Source organism: Helianthus annuus, chromosome 3, assembly GCF_002127325.2.
Source record: "Helianthus annuus cultivar XRQ/B chromosome 3, HanXRQr2.0-SUNRISE, whole genome shotgun sequence".
Taxonomy (NCBI): domain Eukaryota; kingdom Viridiplantae; phylum Streptophyta; class Magnoliopsida; order Asterales; family Asteraceae; genus Helianthus; species Helianthus annuus.
This window is the reverse complement of record NC_035435.2, coordinates 132535405-132562163: the sequence shown is the minus strand read 5'-3', so window position 1 is coordinate 132562163 and position 26759 is coordinate 132535405. Positions and strand designations below refer to the sequence as shown.

The window sequence follows — 26759 nt, the reverse complement described above, 5'->3', positions numbered from 1 at the left end:
AGATGGGAAACCCACTACAACACACGGTATGGTGGGGCGGGAGTTTGGGGGCGTGGGTTTGGTGGGCTTGTGGGCTGACCGGCTGGGCTGACCCGCTGGGCAACCCAATAACACAAATTTATTTTTTTAATAATTTTAAATAAAGAAAATTACAAAAAAAGAAGATTACAAAAAAAAAAAAATCCTAACTTTTATATTTGTTTTTTATCTCTTCTCTCAACGCCAAGACTGTTTCTAACTCGTCACCCTGTAGGTGATCAATCGGCTGGAATAGAATTTTCAAATCATCCCGTCTTTGTTTTAGGGCACCTCTAGCGGCATCTCTAGCTTTTTTGCTCCTACGTATTTCGGCCCTTTGTTGTTAGAATATGTTGAATGTATCCAACTTGCATGAAATGTCATCCAACTGGTCGCTGTATATTCCCCTACGCGAGCCAGAACTCCCAGTTGAAAGCGACGCCGTTTGTTTTTGAGCACGCCTTCTTGATGCATTTCTTCCATGCTCAGGCCGGTTTGGGCTTGGCGAATCATCCAAAAGGTCCTCAAACTCTTGATCTCGTGCATCAGATTGAGCTTAGGATGAGGCCCTTGACCTTTTGGAAGACGAGATAGTTTCGCTACCAATGTGGACAGTGGACCACTTTGGATGGAATTTACAAATCTCCTAACAATGCATGAAACGGAAGTCGGCCTTCATATTTGACTTGTATCCGACCAGTGCATTTGTCAAAATGTCGGCTTCGGTTTCACCACTTTTAGGGTTTTGCTTTGCTTTATTTAAACACCCACTAAATTTTGTAAGTTGGGTGTTTATTTCGGTCCACTTTGAGGATAAACTATCGTTTTCACGATAAGTCCCCCTACCCATTTCTTCATGGAATTTCCTACTAACGCATTCCCACAAGGCGGTTTGATGTTGCGAATTTTAATAAAAAAATATTAATATATTACAAACTCATATAAAAAATAATCATTCCATTAATATAAAGTAAGGTTAAGAATACCTAAAGTTGAATGTTGAGATTGTTCACACCAAGCCCTCGCCAATGCAACTTCTTCAGCATAGACCCATTTTTGTTGTTTTCCTTTGGCGGTTTCAACTAGTTTATCCTCCTCGGTTTTTTTCTTATGACTTCTTTTTTTGATGGGTTTCGATGCGGAAGGACCCTCTTTGGGTGGTTGAGTTTCGGGAACGGACTCGTTTAGTGAAAGGTCGATGGAGGTTGGTGAAAGGTCGATGGGCGATTGTGAAAACGGGGTAGGTATTGAATCTTCGGTTTGTGGGAAGTTAGTATATATACGATTCCCGATATACGATGCATAACCTGCTAAATCGGGCGTAGAAGAGTGTATGAAAAACGGACGAGCTATTGGACGAGTGGGTGGTGGGCTAGGATTATTTTCATGGAATGCATACGGGTTGGTCGGGTCATAACCACGGTTATAAGGATGCATTTTTCGTATCGTAGAAGGAGAATTTGAAGATGTATAGAAGATGTGGTTGATGAATGTGGTAAAAAATGGAAGAAAAATATGAGTTTTATGGTGAAAAAATGGAAGTTTTTTTTTTATTATTATTATAGCCCAACGGCTCTTTTCTTTGGGCCATTCACAAACCGCCATGTCACCTCTTTGCCCCGCCCCACGCCCGGCTTGAAACCCAAGCCCCAAGGGGCCACGCCAAAACTCCCGCCCTCCCGGGGTGGTGACTTGGGCGTTTTACCTCAACCCACGCCAAAAGTCCCGCCCCATACCCCACGGCCTTATATGCTTTGTATATTGATATCGGTTTTGTGTTTTATTGGTATCATTACTTAGAGAAAATACGTACAAAAACCTGTAGTTTTATATGTGTGTATAGTTTTTATATAGTATTATAATTATCACAATTAAACTATATCAATATCACACGTGTAGTATTGAATGGTCTAGATAACATGTTCTTTTACATATATTTATGGTTAAGTATCGTGTTTTTCTTCCTTTGTAAATTAAGCAGAACCAATGATCAATGATAATAAACGGGAATTATGATTTTGGGGTGTCACATCATTGTAATTTAGGTATTGGGGACGAATGAAACTCATAAAACTAAGCAGATTTTTTTATCTTTAATATGAGAAAATATAATTATATGTTATAAAAGCAAATTTAAAATTAACTTTCTTGAATTGGCTTTGTTTGAAAATGGTGTTTTGATGTTTACACGTCACGCTTTACAACGTGATGACGTGTGTTAATTTACACAATGTATTTTGGAACTGGGGGTTAATTTTCAACTTGATATTTTAGCTTTGGTCATGGTGTTTGTTTTACCGTGTGCGTGTTTGGTCCAAGCCTTTTGTTTTATTGGTTGATTTGTGGTGGTTTCTTTCTCTAACAAGTAATAACAATCGTTATTCATCTTTCTTGACACTCCGCATTTGGTCCAAGCCTTTTGTTTTATTAGCCATATATTCTTCCTTGACTATGTATGGTTCACTTTCATGAAAACAAGAGCATAATTGTTTTTTTTTAGGTAAATTAAACTGGAATAAGATTGACATTTTAAAGCCAATATCATGTCAATATTATTCAATCAATGCTTGGAATCGAGTGTTCTTAGTAATAGAGTTGTTCACCCAATCTTATGTAACTACAGGTGAAAGAAGAGAGTAATATTAAGAGTACCAAATATGAATACAACAATTTTAGTTCCTTGACCACTATTTATACTTAATTTACTGCCTTATTGGCTTAAAAATGTACTTTTATTCATTTGATTATTCCTATGTAAGGGGTGTTTGGGATTTCTTCTCAATTTCTCATTCTCAAAATCTCCTTTTTGAAGACATAATCTGCTCTAAAAGTTCTTTTCTAATGGTATTTGGGATTTCTTTTACTTCAAAAGTACTTCTCAGATTGTGTTTGGGATTCCTTTCCTTCTCAAAAGTCTTTCTTAGCTCCAAAAGTCACTTTAAAAAGGAATCCCAAACACCCACTAAGACTGAACTTTGAGGAGTTGCTACTAGCATTTCGGCTTTAAGTTCTTAAAAAGAATTTGTTTATAGTAGATGATTTATTGTTGATCTATATTATCCATCTAATTAAAAAAATACATTTGATTATTTACTGGTGTTTGTGTAGTATCAAGTACGACTAAGGTACTGGGGGATAAACGAAGGAAAGAATCCATAGATATGAACGTCCACGGATGGGGAGTGTAAAAAGAGAGTAGAGAAGCAGGAGCGTACCTAGATCGATTTGACACTGACCCCATGAAATTTTGATACCAATTTGGAGTGTGCATGCATTGGGTTTCCAAACTAAAAACTCATCTAACGATTTCGCTTTTTGTTTTTTTTTTTAAAACCGATCAATTTCAATTATTTCGCCTTAGGTTTTACGATAGGTTGGACTCGGTTTCATTATTTTGGCTTTGCCACTTGGGCTTAAAATTTTTTGGCCAAAACTTTGGCTTCATTTTTTTTATTATGTGACCCGACCTGACTTGAAACCGAAAAACAATAATATTTAGCGATAGATATCCGACACTCAAAATTTCCAACCCCTTATTTTTTTAATTTTATTTTAGTATCACTTATAGATAGGCCTGGCAAATAAAACCCATTTGGGTTTTTTGGGTTATTTTGGGTCATTTTAAAAATAAGAATGGGTTAGGATGGGTTAAGAAATAACTAAGGATGGGTCAGGATGGGTTATATGATATCCATTTAAAATAATTCGTGGGTTATGATGGGTATTACGCACGGTACATGGATAACTCAAAAAGAGCATCACAGGCAGAGTTTTCATCCCATTCGAGTGTTTGTACATGTTGGCTTCACAAATAATAAAAATTTTAAAGATAATAAAAAATTTAAAAATAATAAAAATCTTCCAAAAAATCAGAAAAATAAAAAAATTCTAAAAAATAAAAAATAATAATAAAAATCCAAAAAATAATCAAAAAAATCAAAAAAATAAGAAAAAATCCAAAAAATTCTAAAAAAATCAAAAAAATAAAAAAAAAAATCAAAAAAATGATAAAAAATCAAAAAAATTTTAAAAAATCAAAAAAATAATAAAAAATCCAAAAAATTCTAAAAAATCAAAAAAATAATAAAAAATCAAAAAATAATAAAAAATCAAAAAAAAAATAAAAAATCAAAAAATAATAAAAAATCCAAAAAATTCTAAAAAAATCAAAAAAATAATAAAAAATCCAAAAAATTCTAAAAAATTAAAAAAATAATAAAAAATCCAAAAAATTCTAAAAAATAAAAAATAATAATAAAAATTCAAGAAATAAAAAAATCAAAAAAATAATAAAAATCCAAAAAATTCTAAAAAATCAAAAAAATAATAAAAAATCCAAAAAATTCTAAAAAATCAAAAAAATTATAAAGAATAAAAAATTCTAAAAAATCATAAAAATCAAAAAAATTCTTAAAAAAACAAAAAATAATAAAAAAATCTAAAAATAATAAAAAATCAAAAAAATTCTAAAAACTCCAAAAATTCTAAAAAATGTTTTTAGGATTTTTCAGGTTTTTTTTATTTTTTAGAATATTTTATGATTTTTAAGATTTTTTAGAATTTTTAGATTTATTTTGATTTTTTAGGGTTTTTTATTTCATAGAATTTCTTTGATTTTTTTCGTTTTTTTTATTTTTTTTTGTTTTTTTAGAATTTTTTTGATTTTTTTATTATTTTTTTAAATTTTTTGATTTTTTTTTGAATTTTTTGGATTTTTATTATTTTTTAGATTTTTTTTGATTTTTTAGATTTTTTTTGGATTTTTTAGGATTTTTTGGATTTTTTATGATTTTTTAGATTTTTAGAAATTTTTTTAATGTTTTACAATTTTTTATTATTTTTTAGAATTTTTTTGATTTTTTAATTTTTTTGATATTTTTGAATTTTTATATTTTTTAGAATTTTTTTTGATTTTTTATAATTTTTTATGATTTTAGGATTTTTAAGATTTTTTGGATTTTTTTATTATTTTTTGATTTTTTGGAATTTTTTTGATTTTTTTGATTTTTTACAATTTTCTGGATTTTTTTATTATTTTTTGATTTTTTAGAATTCTTTATGATTTTAGGATTTTTTAGAATTTTTTGGATTTTTTTATTATTTTTTGTAATTTTTTTGATTTTGTAGAATTTTTTTATTTTTTTTAGAATTTTTTCGATTTTTTAGAATTTTTTCGATTTTTTAGAATTTTTTTGATTTTTTTAAAATTTTTTGGATTTTTATTTTTTTTTTATTTTTTACAATTTTTAGAATTTTTTATTATTTTTTTTTGATTTTTTACAATTCTTAGAATTTTTTATCATGTCCAAATACATCTTTGACCAAAAACCCATCTTAACCTAAACTCATTCTAACCCATTTCTTACTAAACCCATTCTAACCCAAACCCATTCTAACCCATGCCCATCCTAACCCATTACCCAAACCTACCCAACCCACCCATTTTGCCACTCCTACTTATAGAGAAAGAAGAAAAGGAGGGGGTGCGTTCATATAGTCCGTCCGTACACCATCAACGTGGCTTCATCCAAAGCCCGTTCATTTGAGATGCTATTATTATCATCATCAATCACAAACAACGTGTGAAAACTCATGATTCTTATCGGCTTTGATGTTGCCAAACAACCACATATATAGAAAGGGAGATGAACATGCACCCACGCTGGTCCCCACATCTTAAAATTCACTGATTGCCTAGATACAGAGCACCCTATCAAATATGCCACATCATCACACAATATCCACGCGGCATTCCATGTAAGCAAACAATGAATCCTAAAACGGAAATATAGAGGTCCACGTAGTCGTATCTTCACATGTGTTACCGCCACTTGGGGATATGAATCACCGACACAGGTTCCATATTCATATGCCACTTGGGCTCCACCAGTTGTCAAATTCAACCATAGCCATCCAGTTTAAACTACGCCGTTTTGACCCAATCTCTTGGTCCCAATTAATTCCACCTTCCTCATCCCAATCTCATCATACCTTATCCCTTGTTTCCATATTGGGAAAATAATATTATAAAATAAAAGTGTATCATTATTCATTGAATAGTGGAGTGGAAGATTATGCAAGTTGAGTAGTAGTCTTACCGAATAAGTTTGGATTAGAGCATTTGAATTGGGACCTATTGATAATAGGGATGAGAGGGTTCAATGCATATGTGGAAAAGACATATTTATCCTGGTCAACTAACCATTCACTAACAATAAATGTTAGCAAATTGACGTTATTGATTGCAATTGATAGTTACAGGGACTGGAATGGTTAAAATTGGCAAACATGAGTTGTATATGACATCTAATGTAAACCACAATAACGAAAACTGTAATTTACTCTTGATTGTATATTGTTGCATGTCCAACACCACAACTATATATTGCATGTAGAAGACCAATATTCAAACTTATAAAATTTAGTTCATATTAGAAAACAGCCGTCTTTTAAGAAATTTTGATCCGTCAAATGTATTTGGATTTTATAGAAATGAATTTGAAATTAAAATTTGTCAAATGCAACACTTCCAAAAAAGGTAACGAATAGGCTTCATCCACCATCAGCTTCCATCTTATTCTAACAATTTTACAAACTAAACGACATTTTGCATTAAAAATTCAAAATTCTTTTGAGTAATTGGAATTCCTTCAAATTGTAATTCTTTGATATATTTAAAGTATAAACTCATATTTTGTAATTCCATTTCATTTACCATTTTTAAATTCGTTAAAAAGATATTACCCAAAGGTTCCCTAATTTTTATTCAAAACGAGCAAACAATCTATGACTTTTTGTCTTTTAAAATGAGTAAATAAATCAGAACATATATAAAAGTCCAGTTTAATTCACTTATTTGATCTAGAATAAAATAGTTACGTTGAATATAAAACAACATTAATCTAAATAAATTATTATAAAATCGATTAAATAAATACAAGTAGTTGTGGCCCTTAGTACCTTTTTTAATATAAAATAAGTATGAATCATGTCAACAATGTTTCCCAATTAAATTAAAATTATGAAACAAGCGTTGATATTATATCATCATTTTTATTTAAAAAAGGAAAACATGTGGATATTTTTGAAGGGTGTGGTGGTCACATGGGTTATATGGTTAAGTGGACAATATATGGCCATGTCAGCCCAACAACTTTCAGATCAAATAATGTAGCCGGCCGGCGACTAAATTAACAATGTCACCCGGACCCGGACCGGGTCCATTCATCCATTTTCCATCATGTATTATTCTTCACGCTTCAATCAAACACCACATACAACTTTTTTTATTTTTTAATTTGAAAATGTTATATCACAAAATTAAATTATTAAATTCTTACTAATCAATGAATAAGTATCTTAATTATACGGAATATACTCTCTCTAAGCATATGAAATTTTTTAAGTATAGAACTCAACATGAAATTTCTTAAGTATATGACACATTAAAACATTTTTTACAACCTATCAACTTGATTAACGCGTTTACAACTAGATTAATGCCTGTCAACTTGTCCATCTGTTTGACCAGTTTAAGTTTATAGGTCAAATGGATCATGTTCGGGTCACATGAATCTGAATTTGTGTGAATTAAAATTGACGTCTCTTACATAAATAATATACATGACATGTTTAGGTTAAAAAATTAACATGATTGATACCCTTAAATAGTATATTTATACTAAGAGGGTGTTTGGGATTGAGTTTGCAAATGACTTATTTACTTATTATTTTTTCTAAAGCCAATAAGTCATTACCAAAAGAAGGATTTGGGGCTTTTTCAAATGACTTACTGGCTTATGTTAATAAGTCATTTTTAAACTCAATCCGAAACACCCCCTAATTGATATGGTTATGCAACGTTAGACCATATCTAGCGGTAACCCCCATAACCTCACACAATCCTCCATAACATATGTGTGTAGTACTTAACACCACATAACCCCACCACATAACCCACAAAACACATTCCTCAACTTACCTTCACTCACATAGCACCTCCTAGTCCATGCGTAGTGAAGCGCTATCTAGAGGTGAAGGGGGCCTATGACGCCCCATAGCACCGGTAACACCCCCTGGCGCTATGGGTTGAGAATTTTGAAGCGTGCACTAGTGATAACGGGAGAAGGGGGTGTTATGGGGGTGAAGGTGAGTTAGGGAATGTATTTTGTGGGATTATTTGGTGTTAACCACTGCATACATATGTTATCGGGCGCTATGTGAGGTTATGCTAGGGTTATAGGGAGTTACCACTACACATGGCCTAACGTTGCATAACCATATCAATTATCAAAGTAGATTAAAAGTTACAAACGTTGTTCTTATTTATTATCGGTTGCTTATCAAAGTAGATTAAAAGTTACACACGAAATTTTGTTCAGCTGTAAAGGTTTAGGAATTTTGGTCAACTATAACAGGTCAGATTGCATATTAATTTCAACTATCATCCTATAACACATTTTTTTTTGCCATGGTAAAAATGAATTTTAGGATTAAATTGTTCATAATTAGAAGTTATGCACTTCATACATATTCAACAAGTAAATGTAAGTAAGCATTTGATTCACTAGCCAATTTTTTATTTTTATTTTTTTTTCTTTTTGGCCAGCAATTCATTAGCTAATTAGTTTAACTTTTGTGGGTATGTTTATTTCGAAAGTGAATTTTAAGAAAAATATTTCATTTGAACAATTGCACAGTTTGGCATTTTTGAAATTTTAAAAAAACTGTGACAAAATAACAAAAATATTTAAAGTATTTGAGTCTCCTCGACCATGACTCGAGTCGGGATTACAGGCGTTTTGGTCGCTACACAAGTGTATGGAATTTGTTATTCTTTGGAACTTGCCTAAAATTGTAATTTTTATTTATTTTAAGTTCCAACTGCTTATTCTTGATTTAATTAAATTTATTTTTAAGCAATTGGTGGATAGAAAATAATTTTTAGGTTTGAGAAGATTTGTTATTCTTTGGAATTATATTTTGGCCAACTTCAAAACATGGTGGAACCAACATTGGCTGCTTAGGTTTGTTGCTCTCCATAACTCATGTCATCACTTTCATCTAATTTAAATAGGGGTGTGAAAATATGATATGATACTAAAACACAACTCAAAACTAACATGAAATTAATAGGTTTGGGACTTTGGGTTTAGTCTAAGTGGAGTCGGATCAATTTTGAGTTGAACCCAAAACATGTTTAGCTAAACGGGTCGGCTTTGCATAAACCCGTTTAGCACCCCTTAATTTAACAAACATTCTTTATCATATTCTTATAACAATTAGCGGGCTCGTAAGTGCACAATATAAAAGAGAATATTGTGTAAAGGATACGTTGATAAGTTCTTCCTCTTTCTTTATTAATTTAATGATTGCTAAGTTCTTACTCTTTCTTTATTAAATTAATTATTGCGAAGTGTTTCGAAGTGTAGTTTTTACTTTGGAGTCCTCAAAAGATGAAGCACGGAGAGTTTTCTGACCAAAATAGAATTTTGGAAGTTCATCACTACTCAAAAAGAGGTATTATGACCAAAATTCAAATTACAAACGTGTTTTCCAAAGTTTTTAAATTACAAAAGATGTAACATTTATATGTATTTGTATTTTTAATTGTATCTCCACATCGTGAACGTAATATTTTTCTTTCGAACTATGTATACGTTATGTATAAAAAGTAAAGAGCATAAAGTTTTTTTAATGTTTTTTTGGGTAAAGGGTTACCCCGGTGATTCTATATATAGACAACCGCCAAATAAGTACAAGTAGTGAGGATGAGTTCCCCACTAGTTCATATACAGAACATGCCCCATATATGTATGCAAATAAAACAAAAGAAACTATGACATCACATCAAACTAACCTACTACATATCATGATAATGACCTATCTAGTAGACAAAAACTAAAACAAAAACAACTTCATCCGCCATCATCAAAAATGAAATTGCAACCAAGAGGCGTCCACCTGGCACGAACCAAAAACAAATTATCCATTGGAAGATTTTGTGGAAGAGGTGCTTGCCCCTGATCTGGAAGACTTAGGATGCGTACCCAAAGTCAAAAACATTGCAGTCTCATCATAGATAACCTCAACCTCCTCCTCATCAGACTCTTCCCTAGTATTTCGACCACCCTTGTCTTTCCTTTGGATGGGACCAGCATTCCCCCTATCAGAATCGAGAGCACCAAACGGGTTATGCGTCTGAAACTTTGATGACTTAGTACCCTTCTCATTCGCATAGTTAGAAGTCACTGCCTTTTTCTTTGTATCCACCGGTCTATACTCAAACTTAGGTTTCAGATTATTAACTTGGAAACCATTCTTTTTTGCACTGTTCTTAGCCTTTACTTATGTATAACCATCCGCGTCTACTCTCGGCCTGTTTGTAGGAGGATTTGGATTCGGACAAATATGTTTAGGGCATTCCCCTGATTCATGCCCAAACACACAGCAGAGGGCACATCTCGGGGGTTTCCGTTCATATTCCACCGATATAGTCTCGGTAACATATTTATTCTCTTCCAAACCAGGAATAGCCATGGTTAGAACCTCTTTAAAATCCTGGTCAGCCCAACAAATTTAAGGAAGTGCCTAGTGGACAAAGCCCAACAAATACCCCTGAAAGACGTACAGGTTGACGACAAACTCAACTTCATTGAAGAACCACTACAAATCGAAGATAAGAAGGTTAAAAAGTTACGCAAGAAGGAAACCCCGTTAGTCAAAGTCAAGTGGAACGCACGTCATGGACCCAACTTTACATGTGAATTAGAAAACATAATAAAAGTTAAGTACCCTCATCTTTTTAGGTGATGACAAATTTCGAGGACGAAATTTTTGTAAGGAGGGAAGGATGTAATACCCCGAACCTTAATGTACTGGTTATAAACGTATGAAATATGTAATTTATATTTCATATATTGTTAAACGAGTAAGATGATGGTGTGAAAGGTGAAATATCTTGACAAGCCTTGGCTAGTATAGGAGACCATTTAATATTAATAATTAAATATATTATTTTTGACATTACTCCGTTTTTAATGAAACTTAGGTTAAAACGTAGATAAAAATATGCTCGTTCTAATGACATATTCGTCGTTTTATAAAATATCATATTTTAAAAGTTATACGAGAAAAACGAGTGAAGCAGCTGAATTAATATATATAAGCAAGCTAGCAGGTCAAGCAGGCAGTCAATTGAATCCCACATCGACCAGAAAGGGTTTTGAGGTGCTTGCTTGCTTGCTTTAAATAAGAGTCTCAGTAGTTTGTTTAGGTACCAGTTTCTTTAACGAAAATGCTGTAGTATAGAGAATCCCGAGTATACGATAACCCGTTGGGTGTTGTTAATAGTCGCTTTTGGAGCGCGAGTAGGAGCAGGAGTAGGGAAACTCTACATCAACGTGTCGTAGATTATTTTATGGTATGCTCTTGTTTACGTTTATGTTTAGTTATTTATTATTCAATTTTCGTAGTTAATAGGAGTATTATTATTAGTAGTAATATTATTATTAGTAGTAGTGGTAATGTTAGTATTATTTTTAGGTACTAGGGTTATTGTCAGGGGGGGTATTGGGTAGCCTAGCCTTAGTTAAACATAGACTGATCAACCATGCTTAAACAAGGCAGCACTAACCAATATTCAACATGATAATGACTAGTTAGGTGTATCATTACCTAACCTAGGATTATGTAATTGTGTCAGGACCTTGAGACATAACCTAGTCGTACTAGCGGTTGTTAAGCAATTGCTAATCAGGTGAGTCATCATACTTGTCTTTTAAACTGTGATAGTATACTTGTCCATAAGTGGTAATAATGAGAATGCTGCAGTATGCATGTGTCAGTAGGGGTATATGGGATCCTATTATGCTTAATGAGGTGTATCACTCTGGGAAGGGTAATAAGGTGTTGTACCCACAGGCACTTCGTGCTTATAAGGTCCAGCGACACACACTCATACCTATGTGACGGCCGTAGGGGGACACAGCTGGAGGACCGGTATGTCTCTTGTACGGTGGCTTGTGACAAGTCAAATGTGACCTATAAGGTTCAATGAGGCCCAACCTGACTATAATGTGGTCACATGCCCATATTGTGTATGCATATAATGTAAACAGTTGGACGAGTATACATAAATTTTTTAATATTGGTTGATTTGTTTGTATATAACCATGATCTATATACTTAGAATTAATTTGATAACTTCGGATAAAAAGATTCTTTTCACGTTGCAAAGAAAGTAATTTGCATTAGTTGTATGTTTCGCAACGACAATCAACAAAAGCCAAGGACAATCATCCATGGCCAGTTGTATGTCGCTTTATCAAAAGTAAAAACCAGAGACGCAGTCAAATGACTAATATTAGACAAGGACGACAAACCTACAGATAAATCAACAAATGTGGTGTATAAAAAAATCTTTAACGACTTGTGATTTGTCATATTCATTTTTTTAGTTTACTGTAATTTAATATTTACATATGTAATGGAACATTAATTTTATTTTAAAATCCAAGGTAACATTGTTAAATAATATAATTTACTTTAAGTAACACGTGTAACACACGAGTACTTAAACTAGTCACATATAGATAAAGATCTATGAGTAATATTAGTCGAAGTAAATAGTGTATGAATTGGTTACTATAAAACCAGTAATTTTTTTTCCGAATATTGGATTTTAATAATCCCAACTATTTGCCATTGGCTGCCAACAGTCCAAACTTTAAAAATAACCACTGACAGTCCTAACTTTTAACATATCGTCCTCTAATGGAACCTGACTAACAGAACCCTAACACTGTTAAAAAACGTCTTTTGGCTGGAAAACTCATTTTTGGCTGGAAAACTCAACATTTTCGTTCAAAACCTCTTTGTAACCTTAGATCGGAACTTTAGAAACCTTTTCTGGACAAAAACGATTTTTCGGCTAACGGAAACTAACAACTTTAGAGTTCTATTAGTTAGGGTCCATTGGTTGCCAATATGTCAATAGCTGGGACTGTCAGTAGTTATTTTTGATGTTGGGAATATTAGCGGCCAACGACGAATAGTTAAGATTATTAAAATTCTATATTCCAATTTTTTTATTTGATTTTTTTTTCACACCCTCGGTTCCGCACCAGTGATTATATTATAATTATAATAACAAAAAAAAAAAAGAAGCAAGAATCCGATGCTTATAAAAGACCCGAAACAACTAAACCACCAAAACCCCATCACCAAAAAACACAGGCCTCAACCGGAAAACCAGAAATCATAACACCGGAAAACCAGAAACCACAACACCAAAATGAAAAAGTGCGAGTTATGCAGCCACATCGCCAGAATCTACTGCCACTCCGATAACGCATGCCTCTGCTACAACTGCGATCAAACCGTTCACTCCTCCAATTTCCTCGTCGCCAAACACTCCCGCACCCTCCTCTGCCACAAATGCCAATCTCCGACGCCGTGGACCGCCTCCGGCCTCAATCTCGGCCGCGCCGCCACCGTCTGCGTCACCTGTCTCGACGATAATCACCGCGAAAACGACGTCGTTGAGGAGAATCGTGTCGTACACGAAACCGAAGAAACTGACGGTGACGATACAGAGTCAATCGATGAGAGTGACGAAGATGACGAGGAGGATGAAGATGCGGAGAATCAGGTGGTGCCGTGGTCCTCCGACGCATCTCCGCCGGTCAACGGTTGTTCGAGTAGTGAGGATGTTTCTTCAAGCAGAGTTTCATCTGAAGGTTTCAGATCTATAACTTTTGGTGAACGAGTGGATGCTTATATCGATTCTGAGGTTTGTAATTCTGCTTCTGTGATGATTTGATGATCGAAAACGGTTACTGTGAATGCGTGTTGTTAATCAGTAATCCAATATTATGTGTAGGATGATACTGTGTGTTCATCAGAGAGATTCAATACCAGTAAAAGGAGTATGGAGACTGCATTAACGTGTTCCAGACCGTTGAAGGTGATTAGATCAGATTGAAATTGAGTCACAGGATATTAGTTTTTGATCGATTGACACGATTATGGATGAAATCGTATCCGATTCGGTTAATTCGGTTCGGTTAGGGCAACACGATTAGCGAATTGACGGTTCTACAGTTGATAACATTCAATCAAAATTTGTGAATTGATGGTATGATCTTGTGACATTTAATCAAAATTTGGTTTGTTATTTACATTGTTTGGTGTTATGTGAAAAAGCTTAGATGTTGTTAATAATATGTGACAAGTGGATCAATTGCTTTTGATAAAGGCTCCATGATTTGCTCATGCCTCCATGTTTCTGTCAATGGTGCTGTTGCCATTATTTGAATCAATGGTTACAAATTAAATAAAAAGACAACAGAATGTTTGACTTTTGAGCACTGTTGTCGTAGTCGTTGGGCGGTGGGACAGGGACTAGCGATTAATCAGAGATTAATTGTGATTAATTGCTGATTAATCAACGTCTAGTCGGGAATTTTACAACCGTGCTTTTAAGTACATGTGTTATGTGTGGTGGCTACTCATTCTGTTGCAAGTTGGTTTTAGAGTGGAACCGTGGTGGCTACTCATTCTTTTGCAAGTTGGTTTTAGAGTGGAACCGTGTGTAAAGTTGTATGTGGTATTATGGTCGTTATTGGATCTGTATGATTGGCTTGTATTGAAAATAGTGTTGTTAATGAGCTGAGTTGAGTCGAGTCAGGAAAGCTCAGGAACCGAGTTGGCTCAACTCGGATTGAAACCGAGCTGAAAATTTAAGTTTGGGCTCGATTTGGCTTTAAATCGAGCTGGCTCGACTTGGCTTGGTTTGGCTCGATTTTAAAAAGAAAAATCAATACATAACTCTCAAACTTCAGTAGTTTAAAATATTATTCAAAAGTTTAAAAGAATATATAAAAAATAACATAATACATTACAAGCCAAAATCAAGTTCAACAACACAAAATATGTTTTAAATTTCTCAACATAAAATATGTTATAAATTTCAACAAATCAAAATATGAGTTTATTAGCATGGTAATCAACCTTTAAATATGACATAGATATCAAATTACACTCATAAATAGATGTATACAATAATTAGTTTTTTTTTTTTTTTTTTGTAATATATTATAATGTATATAAAGATAAAATATATTACAAGTAAAATAATTCGAGCTAAGTTGATCAAGTGAGCCAAGCTGAGTCAAGCTGGCTCGTTACGAGCCGAGCCGGTTCGGCTCTGTTTCAAACCAAGCCATATCGAACGAGTTTTTCCCGAGCAAGTTCCGAGACGCGAGGTTATTGGACAGCCCTAATTAAAAGCCCCCTTGATACGGAAAGGTATTCCGTTAATGAAAATGAAGTATAAGATGAAGTATAAGATGGTTTGATCATGTCGATTATCATTGAATGAGTTCGAGGATAGTATTGTTGAATGCATACCATTCCGGTGTTGGTAAAATATATATCAATTCCGATCCTAAGATATAAGTTTAATAAGAGGTGGCTCAATTATTTTAGGCTGAGGGGAGTGGAGGGCTTGGATTGGGGGCATTGCTTGACACGTGACAAGGGTGGGATCCACAAACTTATGGTGAAAAATGAGGCGTGTGGTGTGGCGTGGTTTAGTTTGGCGTGGCCAGCCATGTGAATTTTTTTTAATTAAAGTAGCCAATCAAAGCCAGTAATATTGAACAGTCAACCAAAACCAGCCAAGTCACACTGCTACATCTTCTTTAAAATTTCATGAAAGATGTTAGCTTAAAGCTAGCAGTGATAACCTTTTATCTGTATATCACTTAGAAAGCATATTAAAACTTTTAAGGACAAACTTATATACCTATCATATACACTTAGAAAGCATATTAAAACTTGAAGGACAAACTTATATACCTATCATATACAAATGTGACACCTATTCAACGCAATAGTGTTGTCTAGCGACCACACAACTACGAAAGCTATATACATAACACTACAGAGCGAAAAGTTTGGGGGGTCGCCCCCCCTCCCCCCGGCTCCTTCTAACCTGCGCCACTGCACACAACCTCAATAAAGTTTGAAATCCGTGCAATCTTAAAGCAATATAATGAAAATATCATGAATTCTACGATTGTATATTGTGGAAATCATTGTATTTGTTACAAACAAGATAAAATATATACATATCAACGACATGTCAAAGGGTCTCTGAGCTACTTCATCTATTGTTAATCGGTATTAGAATGGAATTAAGTGTGAAGCTTCATGAGAGGTGGGCAAGAAGAATGATCCTAATAGTATCCTCGGAAACTTCTATTTTAACACAATAATCCCATGAATCCACTCATACTGTTGTGGTATATTCAAGGTAAGAAGAACGATATTTGACCGAAATGGCCTGTAACGAGTTTTATATACAAGGTAATTTGTGAACTAGAATGCACAACCTGCGACTTTTGTCACAAAAAAATAGATGTCATGTTTGTGTTCCCGGACAATATTGAAACATCAAACATTTCTACCGTTGACTCGTTCCACAATCCACACTATGTCAGTGGCGGAACTAGCAGTAAAGTTCAGGGGCATCCCTAATTTTTTTACCTTACATACATACAAGGTGAATATACATCATCATGCCACATCGGATAATAATTGACACGTAGGATAATAAAACTAACCAAGTTAGTAGCTAGTTAACGACGCGGTGACAGGTACACCAAAGTGTTAAGTAGGGGGTGGTGAGAGCCAAAATGAAAAATTGAGAGTGGCAGCGGCCAAAATTGATTAGTTTAGGATTATAAAATCCATTTCCTCATATATTTTTACCGTACATTCATACAATCAAGTATATAGTAACAACTAAAATTAGTAACTAACCCCTAACCCACCATCCAATTTAACTCCTTTTGTACTAGAATACATTTGCTGTCACGGAACTAGACTTTTATGACTAGAGGATCACAATGTAACCTTTTATAATACAAAATTATATTCATTTCTTTATGATGTACTACAACCAGTATAACCATATTAAGGTGTTACAACATGCTAGCTATTGTACCATTGAGGTTTTTATGAAAGTTTATTAAAAAAGTTATCTATACATTGAACTAAATGTATTAAGCAGAAACTTTAATAAAGTAACTAAATAAGATAAAAACAATAACAAAACAAAATAAAAGCATATGTTTTTAATACTAAATAAATCAATGAAATTGCACATGTTTTTAATACTAAATCAGAGAAAATTTATGTAATTTACACCTACAAAATGGATATTGATTACATCAACAAAATTGGATATTAATCCTCGATTAAAGTTAAAGCTATGTTGGTGTTTCAACTTTTAAGTGAAGGCCCAAACACCATTTCAATAAATAGATATTTTATTATGGGTCATAAACTTAACTTTAAAAGAGCCCATATAATAACAAAATAGGGTGCACGACTTGTTTTAAGTGTCATCTTCTTCATTATCTAACCTAATAACATCACTGCTGCTACGAAGTTGCCGTCACACTCACAGTGTCACCCCATCAGAAGAAAATTATGGTCATCTACTCTCATTATCTTCTTCTCTCTTTGTAGTCAGGGGTATCCTAATGTTTGCTTAGGGGTATTCAATACATCAAACATAAAACAAAGATTTTTTTTTTACACTTCACCATGAAAGTTGAGGGGTATCCCAGGCAACCCCTGGTATAACCCTAGATCCGTCCCTGCTATGTCATATATGGACCTGTGCCTGTAGGAAAGGATTTTAAACTATTTGTTATTAGGCCCAAACCATCACCGGTAAAATAAAAAGCACCTAAGGCCCAGTGGACCAAAAGCTTACTCATAAAAGTATGTTTGAATTCCAAAATCGGTGCTTTAACAGTTTAAGGTGAGAATTTCATTTTCTAAACATCAACACCACAAGAAAGGTCACCACAAACCACTCATATAACCTACTTTTCAAATAAAGCTTTTATCTTTTATGCATGTGCATCAATTTCATATTCTTTAAACCTATTATCTATAAGTTAAAAACCCAATTAACGTGTTTTTATATAAATGTAATGAAAAACTTCCATGCCTTGGTTAAATTCTGCGGGTGATCCCACGCCCAACGAAATTACTATTTTTATTTATAACCTATTTTTTTTTAATGAGAAAACGTATGTTAAACTTGTTTATTGTCAGGAGAGAAAAAATTGTGCTAAACCCACTACCACTCTCATATGATCCACCATACAATAAATTGGTAAATTTAAAAATTTTTGCTTGTTTGATGGATATAGTAACTTAGATGGATCTATCCAAATATACAATGTGATTGAAGTTCGCCACTTTTTATGACACAACGAGCCCAAGTGGTCCCGCATCACCCACTGCCACTTTCAAGTAACACCATCTGCAAGTCACCTCCAACACCACCAATGTTACAACGTACTTAGGGTGGGGGGTATAATCTTCGGTGAGTGGGTGTCACCGATCGGTTACCATACCCCCATGATTGAGTTGGGGTGTTTGAGTAGGAGAGAGGGTGAGAAATCGTTGTATAGTCACCGAATGATGGAGAAGAGTGATGGAGGAGAGAGAGAGAGAGGAGAGAGGACAGAAGAACCAATCAAAAAATTTATAACTCAAACACCCTAGAGTGATTAACCATACCTCCTGATTGAGTGCAAAATGGGGAGTGGAATGGGGAGTTGATATGACATAATATTATTGGGTAGAGAATCACTCAATCACCCTAGAGTGATTAACCATACCCCCACCCTTACGACTACAGCCGCCACCCATCACCAATGTTGACCCCACCTCTATTTGTTGTTGGCACTAGCTGTTGTAAAAATTAAACATATGCGACATATGAACTTTTTTTATGTGTTTTTTTTTTTTTTTCCTAGAATGACTTGTTAAGTTTTCAACCCAACCCACTTTGGTTAGGACCTATTTGACCTAACCAGTTCAATTTTTTCTTTTAAAATATATGATTTGAGCCCAACATGTTTTAACCGTCCATGCAAATATCCTTTAGTAAAATGTCAAGGATTTGGATATTATATACTAATATTATCTTGTATACGATTTATGATGGGAACCACGTATTTTTATAAGTTTACCGACAAGATAGGAAGTTGGAAGTATATAAAGTTTTCGAAAAAAAGGGGGTCCGTACTCGATCCCAAACTAAGAATAAAATATTTTTATTAAACTATACAATTTTATAATTAGTTTTTTTACTTAACATAAAATAAAATATATATCTGTTTTCATTTATATAATAAAAACGCGATTCTTGGGAGCTGGGCCTCAGGCTTTTGATCGGAGTATAAAAAGTTCCAGATCGTGCGATTAGGGTTTCTTTGTTAAACTTTGTTAGGGTTTTGAATCTGTGTGTTGTTACTGTTAGGGTTTATTTGTAAAACTTGAAGCTGTGCGATTATCTAATTACAATGGATCAAGATGATACACCGGCTACAAAGAAGCTCAAAGTTTCTCACGATCAAGAACCAAATTTTCAGCCTCTTTTTGCATCTTACAATGACAAGATCCGTCCAATGCTTGACGCACACCGTCTCAACTTCAAAGAAGGCATTCCCATTCCTCTTCCCACTGTCGTCGTTATTGGAGACAAGTCTTCGGGTAAGTCCAGTGTTTTAGAGTCCCTTGCGGGAATAAGTTTGCCTCGATGCACAAGGGTACCGCTTGTAATCAAGCTTCAACATCATCCGGATCATGTGCCAGAGTTCAGTCTGGAGTTTCAGAAGAAAACTGTTATGATCATAGAGGAAAGCCAGATACCAGAAGCCATCAATTCGGCTACGGTGGAGATTGCTGGAAATTCTAAAGGTATATCCAATGTTCCGATAACTTTGGTGGTAAAAAAGAATGGTGTTCCGGATCTCACAATGATTGATTTACCTGGAATCACTTGGGTTCCTGTTGATGATCAACCCAAAAACATTTATGACCAAATTACAGGTACCATTACAGCTCATTAAAACATATATAGATGCTTGTTATATTATTTTGGTGATATTGTACTCATTATGTTATGTTTTAGTTAAAATTATTAAAGATTAGGGGCTAAAGTTGTTTATAATTAAAGTTGTGGGATTAAACATGTCATTATTATAGTTGAGGGGTTAAAGTTGGATAATGCCAAAGTTGGTTCATGTGACATGTTTATAGTATATTTATATAATGAGGCCTTCTTTTAATGAATTGCTGAGAGTTTTTGAATTTCTGATGTACACTTTACACATCAGCAGGGCTTTTTTTTTTTTTTTTTTTTTTGCTATCACACGTTGTTGAACCTCCATAACGCACCGCCCCGTCCCCCCTTATAATTGGTTACTTGATTTCTTCTTATTTGATATTGAGACTTGATTTGTTTATTAGCTATTAGTTCAATATTTGTTGGTTGATTCTGTGCCAAATCGAAATTGAAAATGTGGATCCGGTAAAGGTAAGATTAAATTAACTAGATGGCTTAGCTTCAAAAAGGTGTTATTTTAACTGGCAAACTAAAAACTTTCAAGTTTATGATTGCAGATCCCGAAGCCCAAATAAAGAAGAATGGTTCACAATGATGAATTCAGAGGGTGTTTGGGGTTGAGTTTTGAAAATAGATTATGCGTTTTGAGTTATCAGAATCAGATAATTAACTGTAACAAAACGGGATGTTGAAAGATAGTGTTTGGATTTGATTATGTTGCTTGATATCACAATAATCAGATAATCAACTATTTGAGTGTTTGGCAAATATATATTTAAAAAAAATAAACAAGTGAAAATCCTTTTCTAAACGCAAATAATAATTTTTTGGAAAACTGCGTTTTGTTGCAGTAGGGGGGGGGGGGGGGAGCTACTTTTGGAAAATTGCGTTTTGTAACTTTCTAAACACAAATAATCAATTTTTTTATTTTTTTTACCTAAACACTCAAAACTGATTATTTACGATTTCAAAAGTCAATAATTTAAAAATCTCCTTCAAAACTCAACCCTAAACACCCCCTTAGAAAAATGGACCCCGACTATTTTACTTTGCTTTGGACCCCCAATTTAGTTGAGCCGCCACTGTATGCAAGTGTGACTAAATGAAATAGTTTTTATCGTGTATGATATTCGAGACATTGTCGATATTATTTTGTGATCTTACATCTATCTTTCTTTAATATTTCAGAAATCATAATGGAGCACATAACGCCTAAGGAAAATATCATTCTAAATGTTCTTTCTGCCGAAGTTAATTTTACAACATGTGAATCGATTAGATTGTCACGGCGTGTGGACCGCACTGGACAGAGAACACTCGCTGCTGTTACCAAATCTGACCAATATGCGGATGACCTGCTTGAGAAGGTTACCACAAATGCGGTTAACATTAGTTATGTCTGTGTTAGAAACCGGATCGGTAATGAAACATATGATGAGGCTCGAATCCAAGAAGCAAACCTTTTCAAAAGTCATCATTCATTGTCCATGATTGACAAGTCTAGGGTGGGCATTCCTGTATTGGCACAAAAGCTTGTTCAAACCCATGATGTGATCATATCCAAATGCTTGCCGAATATTGTCAATGAGATCAAAGAGAAGCTCGATGAGTGGATGAGTCGGATGAGTGGTTCCTTGAAGGAAACTCTCGAGAAACTTTTGATACATGGTGAGGTTGTTGGCTTGCCGGATAAACATAAGAGTTGTGATGCTCGGTTGGCCAAGATGGTAGACGAGTTCAAAATAGAGTTACACGCAGAGGATGAGAGTTTTGAAAATTTTCTGGTTGATGAGATGCGGGTTTTGAAGGAATCTGGTGGAATCCGGTTGTCTCAATTTGTTCCAGAATATGCGTTTTCATACTTGCTACGACAAAAAGTGAGCAAAATCTCTGACTTGCCTATTAGCTTTGTAAACAAAGTGTGGAGCTATGTTGAGAGCGTTTCTTTTGAAGTATTGAAAGACCATTGTGAGAGTTTTCCTCAGTTATATTCTCCCATGAAGAAAGCAAGTCAGAAGGCATTGGAAAAAATAAAAAACAAGTTTTTACAGAGGGCTATGGATATGATAGAGATGGAGAAGAACACAAATTACACATGTGACCCTAATTTCCTTGCTTCTTGGAAGGAGCTGAAGTCTGCCAATTATGATAAGTTATCGGATGCAGTTGTACGTCGTCGTTCAAAATGGATCGCTATTAACGGGTATGGTGATGTTAAGGTTGACCATTTGTTTGATGTTCCTGCAAACATAAGGGAACAAGCATTTGATCTGAAAATGAAGATGGTTGCTTATTGGGCAGTTGTTCTGCGAAGAATGGTGGACTGGTCAGCCTTAAATCTTCGTTATTGGATCCAGAAGTTTGTCACGGAAATGGGGATATCTGTTTTTACTGATATGATGTTGCCTGGTTGTGGTATAGAGAAGATGATGGAAGGACCCCGGTCCGTGGCTGAAAAAAGGGATATTTTTCGTTAACGGAAGTCACCGAACCTAAAAATTAAGTAAATTCTTTTTTATAAACCCGGGGGTCGAAAACATATATACCTAAAAAATTCTATATGAAATGTACATACATAACACTACTGAGTGAAAAGTTTGGGGGGTCGGACGCCTCTCTCGGTCCCTTGAAAGCTACGCCCTTGCTATGTCATAAACTTAAAATATGGACATGTGCATGTAGGAAAGGATTTTAAACTATTTGTGATTAGACCTGAACCATCACCAGTCAAATACAAAGCACCCAAGGCCCAGTGAACCAAAAACATACTCATGAAAATATGTTTGAATTTTTGTGCTTTAAGAGTTTAAGGTGAGAATTTCATTTTCTAAATATCAACACCACAAGAAAGGTAACCACAAACCACTCGTATAACCTACTTTTCAAATAAAGCTTTTTATCTTTTATGCATGTACGTCAATTTCATATTTTTTAAACCCATTATCTATAAGTTAAAAACCCAATGAACGTGTTTTTTTTATATATAAATGTAGGCAAAAGATCAAATACAAATAATCTTAACATACTAAACATACAAATTGAAGGAAAACCCAAAAAGACAAGGTGACATTTTTGTAATTACCACCAACTATCAAAGTTATAACCAAAAATACCTAAAAAAACACAAATTTTTTTTTTAACATTTTTTTATTAAAAAATCGCTACATTTCGTTAGCAAAAAAAAAAAAATTTTTTTTTGGCTGCTGCTAAAAGTAGCGATTTTTTAATAAAAAATGTTAAAAAAATAAAATAAAATAATTTGTGTGTTTTTTTTTTATTTTTTTAGATTTTTTTAGGTTTTTTGGGGGGTTTAGTTTTTAGCATTTTAGCTTGGGTGGGGGGGGGGGGGGTTAGGTTTTTTTTAGGTTTTTGGGGGTGGGGGGTGGGGGGGGGGGTTAGGTTTTTTTAGGTTTTTGGGGGTGGGGGGGGGGGTTAGGTTTTTTTTTAGGTTTTTGGGGGGTGGGGGTTGGGGGGGGGGGTGGGGTAGGTTTTTGGGGGGTGGGGGGGGGGGGTGGGGGTGGGGGGTTTAGGTTTTTTTTGGGGGTGGGGGAGTGATTAAGTTTTTTTAGGTATATTTGTAGAGTAATTTGATAGTTATTGATAATTACAAAAATGCCACCTTGTCTTTTTGAGTTTTCCTTCAATTTGTATGTTTAGTATGTTAAGATTATTTGTACAAGAACTTTACCCTATAAATGTAATGAAAAACTTCTATGCCTTGGTTAAATTCTGCGGTTCAAGGGGTCTGATGATCTCACGCCCAACAAAATTACCAGATCTATTTTTATTTAAAACTTAACCTTTTTTTAATGAGAAAACATATGTTAAACTCGTTTATTGTACCACTCTCATTATGGTCCACCATACAAAAACTTGGTTAATTTAAAAATTTTTGCTTGTTTAATGGATATCGTATTAGTAACTTAGTTGGGTCTACCCAAATATACAAAGGGATTGAAGTTCGCCACTTTTTATGATACAACGAGTCCAAATGGTCCCGCATCACCCACTGCCACTTTCAAGTACCACCATCTACAAGTCACCACCAATGTTACGACTACAGCCGCCACCCATCACCAATGTTGCCCCCACCTCTATTTGTTGTTGCCGCTAGCTGTCATAAAAGCTAAACAAATACGACGAATGAACTTTTTTTTTTTTTTCCTAAAATGACTCGTTAAGTTTTCAACCTCAACCCAGTTTGGTCAGGACATATTTGACCTAACCAGTTCAATTTTTTTTTTTTTTTTAAAAAACAATATATAATTTGACCTGAACCAAAACGTTTTTCATATTGATATGATTTGAGCCCTAACATGTTTTGACTGTCCATCCTGTAATGCTAGGTATATGTAACATAACATGTAGTTTATGAGAATAAAAGTATAGCCACAATGACATACCAAGATTCATATATTTGGTGGGGACAAATCTAATTGCGAGAGTATGATAAATGAGTAGTAGTACACTTGAGAGTTTTATGTATGTCTATTTTTGTGGGGTGAAACACCTCTCTCTACTTTTGTTAATATTAATTTAGTTGGAGTACAAACACAACCAACTTCTGTCTATCTGATAGCAACACTAAGCATCTGTCTTTTTAAAGAATTAATCATGGAAAAAGCCCTTAGCATTTGTACCTTGTCATCATATAACTGCAGTAACAACACTCACATGCCAATATTTTATAAATATACAAATCCCAGATCTGTCCCCAGCAGCATTCTATGCTTGCTTGCATGCATGCATATGCTGTTTCTGCTACTTTTTTTTAAGGCCAACAAATCCTTCAAATGGGCTACTGTTGAAATTCACCACATTGGGATACACTCGCCTCCGAACCGTGGAAAACTCTCACCTAGGGCCGTAGCTCGTGAACACTCGCCCAAAGGCACGACAGTGCGGTGAGGTAAAACCCGCTCAGTTCAAGGACCGAACTAGCGATCTCCGCCTACTCGCCTAGTCTCCCATCATCACCAGGTGCCGCAGAAAATAATGAGGAGAGTAGGAATCGAACTTGAGTCCCTTAGAACACAAAGTCTTTCCCTTACCACTCCACCACCACCTCATTGGCGCTGTTTCTGCTACTATGCATACATTGTTCACGCGTGGAGTTGAGTCAGGCCAAGCTCGGGCTGAAAATTTTAGCTCAAACTCTTCAACAATTATATACACACACCAAGAGCCAAAACGATCCGAGATAACAAGCAAACCAAAATGAGCCGAGCTAATGGGCGAGCAACTGGCTCGGCTCGTTTACAAACTGAGCTTGGCGCGGTTTCAAATCGAACCAATTTCGAGCGACGCTCCGACTCACAAGCTTTATGAAGTAGTACTTACTATTCCAGTCTTTATATCATTTGGGGTTCAGTACCTACCCTCTACACTCACCAACCTCTTTATTTCTACTTTCTATCTCTATCCCTTTATATATAATGGTAAAGGATCAAATAAAAATAAAATTAACGTACGAAACGTACGAATTGGGGGAAAAGCAAAAAGTGACGGTGGCAATCTGTTAATTATCAGCAACTTCAAAATTATTGAGAAAAAGCAAAAAGTGGTGGTGGCAATCTGGTAATTATCAGCAGCTTCAAAATTACTCTAGTGAGCAAGAGTAATTTTGGAAAATGTAGGGTAATTATCAAATTACTCTAGTAGAGTAATTTTGACTTCTGTCGAGTAATTTTGGAAAATGTCTTGTAGAGTAATTTTGTTAGCATTTAGTTATGGGGTTTAGCTTTATGGTTTACTTTTTAGCTTTTAGTTGGGGGGGGGGGGGGAGGGGTTAGTTTTTTTTTTTTTTTTGGGGGGGGGGGGGTAGTGTAATTTTGATAATTACCCTACACGACCAAAATTACTCTACATGAACATTTACAAAATTACTCCACAGAAGCTCAAAATTACTCTACTAGAGTAATTTTGAAGTTGCTGATAATTACCAAAATGCCACCGCCAATTTTTGCTTTTTCCGCCAATTTGTACGCTTAGTAAGTTAATTTTATTTTTACATGAACTTAACTCTATATATAATATATGTATCTATACTGGAAGTAGGGAAACATTAACATAAGGATGTATACCCAAAAATTTCTATAGAACCGGGGGGTCGAAAACGTATATACCCAAAAATTTCTATACGAAAAGTACATATATAACACATATATAACACTGAGCGAAAAGTTCGGAGGGTCGGGCGCCCCTCCCGGCCCCTCTTAAGCTACGCCCTTGGTTTTGGGGGTTCCCAGGAACCCCCTCGGTTTGGCAAAAAATGTAAAAAATTAGTGGAAACCTTGTATGATTTGGAAACAATTAGTGATAATCTATCAAAAGAAACCCGGTGAAAAAAATTTCTAGATTCGTCACTGACAATAATTGAATGTATACATATATATGCGCACATGTATGTGTATGTATGCATGCATGGATGTATACATCAAAATTTTCAAAAATGACAAGTATGCCGAAATGTTGGTTATTTGCAATTTACCTCTCATGTGTGCTATTTTGGTGTCATAAAGACATCATAAATATATTGTGTTTTTACAATATATAAATTATAAAGTCACGACTCATTGAATTCGACAGGAGTAGATTGATCCATGCCATCAAGAGCCAAGATACTTTTGGCATAGTGACATTCGATGCATAATACAATACGATGTACTTTTAGTTGTATACAATATTTTATATATAAGTTTGAAGGGGACGTTTGAAATTGTCGCTAAATTCTTTGTTGTTGAGCTCATAAATAGGTTCGTTCGTATGGAAATAAATGTGTCAAATCCTTAACTCTGAAGAG

The 26759-nt window shown here is 34.5% G+C and overlaps 2 protein-coding genes across 3 annotated transcripts; both read left to right on the top strand.

The window, feature by feature from the left end:
- Window positions 1-13225: 13225 nt before the first annotated feature.
- Window positions 13226-14292, top strand: LOC110929657 (zinc finger protein CONSTANS). Its single transcript, XM_022172826.2, has 2 exons — window positions 13226-13810; window positions 13901-14292. The coding sequence occupies exons 1-2, from the start codon at window positions 13313-13315 to the stop codon at window positions 14000-14002; spliced, it is 600 nt and encodes a 199-aa protein (XP_022028518.1). The 5' UTR covers window positions 13226-13312; the 3' UTR covers window positions 14003-14292.
- A 4958-nt stretch (window positions 14293-19250) lies between these two features.
- LOC110929656 (dynamin-related protein 4C) lies at window positions 19251-22595 on the top strand. Of its 2 annotated transcripts, none has more exons than XM_022172824.2 (2): window positions 19251-19941; window positions 21146-22595. In XM_022172824.2, exons 1-2 carry the CDS (start codon window positions 19413-19415, stop codon window positions 22432-22434), a joined length of 1818 nt encoding a protein of 605 aa, XP_022028516.1. In that variant the 5' UTR covers window positions 19251-19412; the 3' UTR covers window positions 22435-22595. The 2 variants fall into 2 exon arrangements, with proteins under 2 accessions (XP_022028516.1, XP_022028517.1); XM_022172825.2 differs by having other exon boundaries at window positions 19263-19809.
- The last annotated feature ends 4164 nt before the right edge of the window (window positions 22596-26759 follow it).

Excerpts from the sequence above, each read along its gene's own strand:
- LOC110929657 (XM_022172826.2), top strand. The coding sequence starts at position 13,313 with ATGAAAAAGTGCGAGTTATGCAGCCACATCGCCAGAATCTACTGCCAC. Across the intron at positions 13,811-13,900 it reads ATGCTTATATCGATTCTGAG|GATGATACTGTGTGTTCATC; the intron begins GTTTGTAATTCT and ends TATTATGTGTAG.
- LOC110929656 (XM_022172824.2), top strand. The coding sequence starts at position 19,413 with ATGGATCAAGATGATACACCGGCTACAAAGAAGCTCAAAGTTTCTCAC. Across the intron at positions 19,942-21,145 it reads CATTTATGACCAAATTACAG|AAATCATAATGGAGCACATA; the intron begins GTACCATTACAG and ends TTAATATTTCAG.